This window comes from Morus notabilis, unplaced genomic scaffold (assembly GCF_000414095.1).
Source record: "Morus notabilis unplaced genomic scaffold, ASM41409v2 Scaffold269, whole genome shotgun sequence".
Classification (NCBI taxonomy): domain Eukaryota; kingdom Viridiplantae; phylum Streptophyta; class Magnoliopsida; order Rosales; family Moraceae; genus Morus; species Morus notabilis.
This window is the reverse complement of record NW_010363284.1, coordinates 232,633-242,423: the sequence shown is the minus strand read 5'-3', so window position 1 is coordinate 242,423 and position 9,791 is coordinate 232,633. Positions and strand designations below refer to the sequence as shown.

General features: G+C 35.8%; 1 protein-coding gene across 1 annotated transcript; it reads right to left on the bottom strand.

Moving 5' to 3' along the window:
* Window positions 1–988: 988 nt before the first annotated feature.
* Window positions 989–9,187, bottom strand: LOC21404231. Its single transcript, XM_024169359.1, has 12 exons — window positions 9,011–9,187; window positions 8,377–8,421; window positions 8,099–8,132; window positions 7,729–7,815; window positions 7,590–7,641; window positions 6,662–6,839; window positions 6,445–6,540; window positions 1,912–1,969; window positions 1,764–1,828; window positions 1,604–1,678; window positions 1,421–1,496; window positions 989–1,236 (listed from the first exon to the last, which is right to left on the bottom strand). Exons 1-12 carry the CDS (start codon window positions 9,131–9,133, stop codon window positions 1,148–1,150), a joined length of 978 nt encoding a protein of 325 aa, XP_024025127.1. The 5' UTR covers window positions 9,134–9,187; the 3' UTR covers window positions 989–1,147.
* Window positions 9,188–9,791: the final 604 nt, after the last annotated feature.

Sequence of the window (9,791 nt, the reverse complement as noted above, 5' to 3'; positions counted from 1 at the left end):
AGCACATAACTTGAAAATGTGTTTAGTGGGAAACTTGTTTAGAAAACCAAAAGTAACGGTTTATATATATATATATATATATATATATATTGTTGGAAGAAATGGATTTGTAGATTGTTACAAAGAAATATTCATATAAAAAAGAACAATAGCAATAAGTAACACTTGCTATTCATATAAAATTATTGTGACAAGCTTTGAGGAAAATAATAACAACATCAGCAACAATTACATTAGCTTGCGGTAGCTTTTACTAGTTGTCGCCGAAGAAGAAACGAGCGAATTTTCCGAACCATATGTACATCAGTGAAACCAAATGTCGAAGCATTGACAGCCAGAGCTATGTGTCTTTTTTGTGTTAGTAAAAAGCTTGGAGAGTGACTGGCTTCAAAACGAAATTTCTGGTACTGGCAATGCTGCCCCAACACACTGCACACAAAAGTCTGTTGCGCTTCTGCAGACTCTACTGGTCTTCCTCGAAGCCGGAAAAACAACACAACTGGTGTGCCTATGCACATTGTTCGCTTACATAGGACTTGCTCTATATGCCTACAGGGTAAACAAAGTTAGCACAAAGTCTCACAGTTGCTTTTTTGTGCCTCTCCTGGCCCAGTACTACACCAGGTAAATACTGATAAAGTCGTTATGCATTTAACTGTAAGCATCAATAAAACGAAGTTTTCAACTTAGAACTCTAATATTCAGAGCAATACAAAATACCATGTTTAAAATATACAAGAATCATCGGGATAAAGTTATAGTTCACAGGTTCAGGCACCACAATTTTTTCTGCAAAGACTTGAAACATTTCACAGGAGACTTCCAAAGATTCACAAAACTATACATAAATCTCAGAATTGCGGCAAAATTGTCAATCCCCAGTGCAAAATTGGTGCCAAATAGAAATCCTTTTTGATCTTAATGAAGTAATGTCTCAATGAACCATTTTTCTGTCTCAGACATGTTGGAAGAATATAATATTTGCTTGAGAATGTGTGATTTTTCAGTACTGTAAAACATAGGGCAAGTGGGTGATAAACAATGTCATTTCAAAGCAAGAGTGATGAAGAAACCTGATTCTTCGAACTCGTCACGGCAGGGGGCCGCCGCCAATGATAGGTCCCTGAAGTTCCACGGCTAATAAACATTATAATTCTCGTTGCTCCTCTCGATGAGTGATTGCGGGTGGCAACTCTAACATTATCCATAATACAAAAGCTGAGGGAATCAAAGACCCTGGGAGAAAAATCAAAGCACAAAAAGAAACTGTAATCTACCATATTTCTTGACAGAAATAAGGGTTTACTAGTATGAATATAACAAGAAAAAGAAATGATAGTCCGGCTAGATTATTTTGTGTCAGCCTTAATAAGCTTCATGAATATTGTTTAGTCAGCATGAAAGGAACATGTAGAATTACGTATATGATAGTACAAAATCAGAAAAAGCACGGCCCTTACTCCATAGATTTTCTTCAGATGCCAATGATAGTAAAGCTGCAAACGAGTTCTGACTAAAGGTGAAAAAGGCATTGCATATGCATAAGTCAGAAATGCAACGACCCCAAACATTATTAAGCTTCTCTACCCAATTAGCCACTTACGGGAATATCAGTGAGAATTGCTACTAAAGCACTTGACGTAAAGCATATGACCGAGGTAACTGCTAAACCAGCAACCTGTATGCGCCATAAAAATTTGCATGACCTCATCAATATTTCAACCAGAACCAATATAAAGAAAAAGAAGAAAATTAATTCATACCTTCCACATCTCTGATGACGCTCTCTCAGACCATACTTTCCTTAATTTTCGAGATAGCAAGAGACCTGAATTTAATATGAAGACAGTTAGAAATACGTGGTCAGTATCATGATTGAGCTCTCTATACTTGACGCTTCTCAGCTCTCACCATAGCAACCTAATGTTCCTCCCACTAAGAGAAATGAGGCAATAAATTCTTCATACACCTGAGAAAGGATTTCGGTTATTCCCCAATAAAAAGGAGCAAACACACACAGGTGCGCCTTCGGCTAGAAAAGAACTTATGTAATCATGTAAAATGCAAGTATTCGGAATTTTTAAAATGAAACATGATAAAGTCTAAGATTCACTTACCCAAAATAAAGATCATGACAGCAAAGCAATTGACAAGGAACCAGAGGCAATTGATTTCAAACGGTCATAAAATCCCATAACACATGGCAAGCCGTTGGAAACAAATATGGCTATTCATTCAGCAATATCTAAAGGATTCCATATTTCTAGAATAAAGAAAACATAATTTTAGGCTGATTTTTTTTGTTACCGTTGTATACCATTAAATGACCTTATTGTATTTCTTGTATATATATTCCTGTTCGTGCATCTTGCTGAACAATGAAAAAAGAGTGAATAGATTTTATATCTCTATCATTGCTTTCTTCTCTATTTCTATTTCCTATTTCAAAATTCTTTTATGATATCAGAGAGATGGCAAGCTCTACTTTTGAAAACTCCCATGATGAACCGAAGCTCACAATACAAATTTTTCACCAGTGTGCTAGCCTTGTTTCTGTAAAATTAAGCTCTTCTAATTTTCGTGTCTGGAAATTGCAGGTCTTGCCCTTGATTAAAAGTCTTGGGATAGCCCACCATCTTAGAGATGATACGCCGGAAAAATAAATAATCAGAGATGATGACAAGAAAGTTGCAAATTCACAATACACGTTGTGGCTAAACAATAATGGATTTTTTTTTTCGTGGCTCCTGGGCATAATGACTGAAGACATACTCAGCTTGATCATGGGAGGTGAAACAGCAAAGCACATATGGAGAAGTTTGGAAGAGCAACTACTTCCCAACACCATAGAGAAAGAAGAACATTTGAAGGATTCCTTGGTTTGTTTAAAAAAGGGATCCTTATCCATTGAAGAATATGTCAGGAAATTCAAAGCTATATGTGACAACCTTGCTGCCATCAACAAGCCAATTCCGGACACCGGAAAAGTCTTCAAATTGGCTCACGGGCTTGGTCCTAAATACCAAGATTTTTGTATGGTAATGCTTTCAAAGCCACCATACCTTCATTTAATCAGTTTGTTCTCTCTTTACAAAATCATGAGCAAATGAAAATTGAACAATGTGAAGTAAAAAGAGAATTCCAGATCACGCGCAAGCCTTCTTTGGACAAAGAGGGCGCGGAAGAGACAATAGAGGAGGTTGGTTCAATTCGAGAGGGAAGATGATTTTCTCAAGCAAATCGATCAAACAACCGGAATTTCTATCCCTCTCAAAACAATTCAGCTTATCAAGGCAATGGCAAATCAAACAATAGCTGGAAAAACTTCACTGGCAATAGGCAAGGCAACAACAACAACAAACAAAATGAAGAGAAAGTGCAATGCCAAATATGTGGAAGAACCAACCATACAGCCATCAAATGTTTTTAGATACGATTATGCTCATCAAGAAGAAGAGATGCCTGAAAATTTTGCAGCTCTTTCTCTGCAAGAAACTGATCCAAGTTTCTATGCAGATTCTAGAGCAACAACACATATGACAAACGATGTTGGTAAGCTTACTTCAATACATGCTTATAATGGAAATGATGGTATTTATGTAGGTAATGGAAATAAATTGGCTATCTCACATACTGGTAATGCTCTTTTAAAAACCCCCCATGGAAATTTAAATCTAAAATATGTCCTTATTGTTCTTAAGCTCATGAAAAATCTATTGTCCGCAAGTCAATTCACAGAAGATAATTCTTGTAGTATTGAATTCAATGCTAACGGTTTTGTGATGAAGGATCAAAGTCAAAAGACATTAGCGAAGGGGTGTAAAAGAGGACAATTGTATGCACTCGAAGGAGCTAAAATGGAAGCATTGGCAGCAATTAAATTTTCATCAGCATCTTCGGAGTTGTGGCACCAAAGAATGGGCCGTCCCCATTCAAAATTTTTACAAATTCTCAATAAAAAAGGAAGTATTAAGCATTTCTAGTTGGCTTAATAGGCATTTGAACGTGAATTGAGTGAGTTTCTATTATTCACAATTATACATATAAATAGTTGTACGAGGAACCATTTAAGGAAACTATCCTAGGAAATAAAGACTAATTGACAACTATACACAAAGCTATTCTAGGAAACTAGATCAAATTTGAACGTGAATTGAGTGAGTTTCTATTATTCACAATTATACATATAAATAGTTGTACGAGGAACCATTTAAGGAAACTATCCTAGGAAATAAAGACTAATTGACAACTATACACAAAGCTATTCTAGGAAACTAGATCAAATCACAATCAGTCCTAACTACTCTATTTTTGGTACAATCTTTCTTAATTCAGGTAAATATCCGAATATCTTGCAACACTCCCCTCAAGCTGGCTTGTAGATGTCTTCCATAGCTAGCTTGCTGACTAGTAGTTCAAACTGTCCTTTGTGTAGTCTTTTGGTGAGTATGTCTGCTATCTGCTATGTAGTAGGTACATAAGGAACACAGATTAACCCACTTTCGATTTTCTCCTTGATAAAGTGCTTATCTACCTCAATATGCTTAGTTCTATCATGTATAACTGGATTGTGAGCAATTGGGATGGCAGCTTTATTATCACAGTAAATCTTCATAGGAAAAGGCACCGGAATCTTCAATTCTTCAAGTATTCTCTTTATCCACATTGCTTCGCAAATTCCATGTGCAAGAGATCTAAATTCTACTTCAGCAGTGCTTCGAGCTACAACGCTTTACTTTTTGCTCCGCCACGTGGCAAGATTCCCTCTGATAAAGGTGCAGTAACCTGAAGTCGATCGCCTGTCAGTAGGGCTACCGGCCCAATCTGCATCTGTATAGACTTCAATTTGTAGATCGTTCTGTCTTCTAAACATAAGACCCTTTCCAAGAGTTCCCTTCAAGTATCTTAGAATTCTATAGGCTGCATCAAAATGTACTTGTCCTGGTGCGTGCATAAACTGGCTTACCATGCTCACAGCGAATGCTATATCAAGACGTGTATGTAACAAGTAAATCAACTTCCCCACTAGTCTTTGGAACTTCTCTCTGTCAATCACATCTTCAGATTTAGCAAGATCAAGTTGCAAGTTGGCATCAATAGGAGTCTCCGCTGCTTTGCAATGCAGAAGACCAGTCTCCCTGAGGAGATCAAAAATGTATTTCCCTTGGTTCACAAAGATCCCTTCCTTTGATCTTGCAAATGATAAGATCTAAGACAATTCTCAAGAAATGAGAAGAATTGAGAAGAGAAAGATGAACTTTTATTGAATTGAAGAATGAATTACAGAAGCAGTACTTCGAGGGACTGCTGGTCCTCCCCTACTTAGCTAATGAGCCAAGACTTCCCAAAATCACTCAGACTATTCGTGACCACTCTCATTCTCGAACCCCCTTTTAATATATCATGCCTTCTCTAACTAATTCCCTAACCAACTAGAGTCCACAGTAATTAACTAATAACATCCTTTCTAACAAACTACTAACTTCTCTAACCAACTAACAAGTTCCTATCATTGCTCCCGCCCCAAACAAACACCTTGTCCTCAAGGTGTAAGTCAAGAAATTGCAGCCGAATGACTCCACTTCCTTCCCATATTGATGGGCTTGAATCTTGGAACGTCAAACGGAGCATTGACTCTGGGAGAGTCAAGCTCAGCAGTGACGAAGGCTACAATAGAGAGGCTTGGAACCATGAACCCAATAGCGACGATCCCAAAAAACCAGTTCAACACGACAGAACAAAGCACATTAAGATAGATAGACATTTCATCAAGGAGAAGCTGGAATGTGGATTGATCTGCACACCGTATGTATCCACGGGAAATCAATTGGCGGATGTTTTAACAAAAGGACTCAATAGTACAATTTTTCATGGGATTATTTCCAAGCTGGGAATGGAAGACATCTATTCTCCAACTTGAGGGGGAGTGTGGAAATGAACAGCTAATAAGATTGCCTGATTAGTTGTAAATCAATATGTTTAGGAAAGTCAACAAAATCCCTTGCATCATGGGATAGATAGCTGTACGTATGGGCTGTAGTTATTTTTCTTATTTAGTGCTAGAGGTTGTGTTATATATGTACGTGTGTTTGTACCAGTTTTTCAATGAATGAGATTTTCAGATTATTCCAAAATCTGCCATAAACACAAGTAGTGTGAGAAAAGAATTATGATCCAATCAACAAAATGCACTCATTGGACTGAAAGATTTCTTCTTGACTTCTTCCAGTTCTTTATGAGCTTAATCATTAATTACATATCATGAGCCATCTCAACTTATCTTAACATAAAAAAAAAAAAAAACACTAAAAATGTTGGAGCAAATTGCCTCTTGCGTTTTTTTTTTTTTTTTTTTTTTTTTTTTTTTTTTTTTTTTTTTTATAGAAAACGATTCAAAATTGCCTCTTACTTAGTTAAACCTAGAGTAAGATATAAGTTTTGTACCTGAGCAACTATTGAAGAATTAATGAAATTCTCTCTGGCACCAATCCAGATTATCATGGCAAATGATACCATTACGATGAAGACAAGCAGAACAACCTAGCAGGGGAAGAGACATTAATGTAAAAGGGGAAATTCATAACTGTGTTTCATGAGAAGCCTAATGACTACTATGATAAGAATAAAGAACAATAAACAGGTAATTTATATTTCTCCATACCGCAACCACAAAATTTTGGCAGCTACCAACATGAAGGTTTTGGAATGAGCAACAAGCCCAATTGCCATCTGTATTTGATGAACCAAATTTGTTGGTTGAATTTGCCAACAAGGTCTGTTGGGTACTGTTTTCACCGTCATCATCCTCTTCGTCATTCGCCTGATGGCAGAGGTCGACCCTATAGAATCATCAGCCATAATAGGGTGTGTATACTTTATAAATAAGGCTTTATCATATAAAAATTGTACCATGCAAACACTAGGTAATGTACAACTTGCAGACTGCAAGGACAATGTTTAGGGAAAGATAGGAATGCCAAGTAGAACTACAACCTAGGACACTGTTATAATTTAACATGTTTAGGAGAAGAGGCGGGGTGGGGGGCTGGGTTGGGGTGTGGTTGGTGTTTATATTATCATTTGACATGTATCTGTACAACCAAGAATTGGAGTTCCAACCAACTGCCATAGTAGGAAGCAAGTAGCCACTCTATATTTGACAGATCGTTGCTCCAACTGGTAGTTTAGAGGAATATGGAATTTTCCTCATAGTTAAAGGTGGTAGAGGTGTAATTTCCATTAAATCAAAAGCTCGTTTAAGTGATATTCAATGAGGCTATATTTCTTGATACATCTTTTTACAACTTCTCAGAAATCAGAATATGCTTTCTCAAGTTTATTAGCACCATCAAAAGCTTAGGAGTGATATAACTTCTTTTTTACAGATTCACCTGCAAAATATTCCGTTATCAAGAACCCTTACAGTTAGAACTCAGGGGAAAAAAAAAAGAAGTTTTCTGACATCGACTAATATATAATTTTGATCAAAGCACATGAACACATAATTCCATTGAAAAGCACATGAACGGCTTGATTATTATGAAGGAAGAAATACCAATGATAAGAACTTAAACCTTAATAGGACTTACCAAAAAGATAGAAGCAGAAGGAATGCAGCAAGAAACAGTATTTTGGGGTAGGCTGCAGCAGTATGTTCATCATTAGAACACCCAGCGGAAAACAGATATTGGAGCTGCATATGAATTATAACGAGAAAAGAAAACGTACCCATAAGTACAAAACCACAAACATGATACCAGCAAAGCCACTTCTCATAAGTTGAAAAATGGGTAGATGCAAAATATATGAAGTACCCTGCCAAAGTAGAAAGCAGATAATATGACAAAATATCCATGGATCAATCTGTTCACATAATGCCTGGCTGACTCTACTCCTGTGAATGTGAAGTTTTCTATCGAGAGCTACATAATTTCTAGTCAAAGGCAAGGGTATCATGAAGGAAGCTTTGATTGATCAAAGTGATAAATACATATAACAAACCACAAGGATTTTGTTTAACTAGAACTTAGACGCTTATCGAATGTGTAATGAGCAAAATATGTAAGATCGTCATATGAACCATAAAACTCAGCCTTACCCGTGTTGGAAGTGCCAATCATGAAGTGGAGTACCTGCATATTCCTTTGATTTTATCAAAAGAGCACTCAACAATGGTATAGGTGAATATAACTTGAACAAAATCATATGGTAAAGATATAAAATATTGTAAAGATATAGATAGAGATAGAGATATAGATATAAGCAATTAATTATCAATTAATTATTAGGACAGAATTATCAGAGAAGTTTATACAAACAGTTCATGGTGATATCAAACATTATTTAAAAGATGAAGCAATAGAATATACCACTTACTTTTTGGCGCGTCCATTCTTTTTCTCGCAAGTGAATTCTGACAAGCTGCAAGAACAAAATGCTAAGATAAGTACAACAAAGAAAGAAATGTACTTTTGAAGCATTCTTACTAAATACAACAAAATTTTAGCATTAATAAGTATCACTCAACAATGAGTACTACTATTCAAGCCAAAAAAATAATGAACATTAAAATGATGGAATAACTAACTACTCTTCTACACCTAACCTCAAAAAATAAAAAATAAATAAAAAATAAAATCACATAAACTTGGGCCAAAATGTTTTGTACATATGTGTGCTTGCATGAAAGTGAAAGGGTGAGAGAGAAATAAAGTTACATAACTTAACCAAAAGTCAATCAAATGAACCCCAAACAAGTACTGTACAAGTATGGGCCAGAATCTTGTACACATTCCACCAATATAAATCAAAATATAAAGTGGGAAATTCTTGAGCTAATGAAAACCAAAAAGAATCGAACTTGGGAATAAAATATAAACATCAGTTCGACCCCAAATCCTTAAAACTAACAAACAATCAATTCTTTCCTAGATTATCTTCATAAAATCCCTGCCAAATCCGGAAAAACAAAACAACAAAGATGAAAAACAAAAGGGTAAGCGCAAGAGACCTGAAAAAATGCAACGACAGCAAGAATGGCACTGAAGAAAGCCAGAGCCACATTTAGGATAAGCAAGTCCAGAGGAAGACACCCTTTGTCCTGTGCTATAGATTTCCACAACATCTTTATCATCAAATTCTTTTTCTTCTTTTCTTCTTCTTTTACAGAGAGTTTTGTACGGCGATACCTTTCTCTTAGGGGTATTCTGAAAACTATTTTCCTATCAAACTCGTGAACAGAGATTTAAGAAGAGATTGGAACAACTCATTTCTCTTGTTCTTTTGTCCGTATGTATTTCCAAGCAGACGACCAAAAGTGTACGGTTTGGCCTGTTGTGAGTGAGCTTTTTGTTTGTCGTTTGATTTGGTCTCTGCGTCTGTTTTTTTTTTTTTTTTTTTTTTTTTTTCCCTCGGCCAAATCCAACGCACTTCCAAGTAAACAAACAATTAGGCCAGGACTTTGTTCTTAATAATTATTCCTTTTAAGAGAGAGTATATGAGCATGAAATGAATAAGACAATAAAGTGTGCATAGACTGTTCCATAATAAATTTGAATTAAAAGTTGAAGAGAAAATAGTGTGTGACTGGCTCCATAAATAGAAAAACACTAAAAAATATATATCAAAAATGACTCTTTAACATATAATTGAAAAAATTAAGGGTTCGTTCTGTTCTGCAGGAGGAACGGATTAGTAAAAGAATTAATAGAATATAAAGGAGATTGTGTAAGAAGATAGATTCTGAGTTTTTTTAAAGTTATTTGGTATAACAGTAATAAAAGATTGTATCT

Coding starts and splice junctions, on each gene's coding strand:
- LOC21404231 (XM_024169359.1), bottom strand. CDS start 9,133: ATGATAAAGATGTTGTGGAAATCTATAGCACAGGACAAAGGGTGTCTT. Junction 7,816..8,098: donor GATTGGCACTTCCAACACGG/GTAAGGCTGAGT, acceptor CTACTTTGGCAG/GGTACTTCATATATTTTGCA. Junction 7,642..7,728: donor TTGTGGTTTTGTACTTATGG/GTACGTTTTCTT, acceptor ATACTGCTGCAG/CCTACCCCAAAATACTGTTT.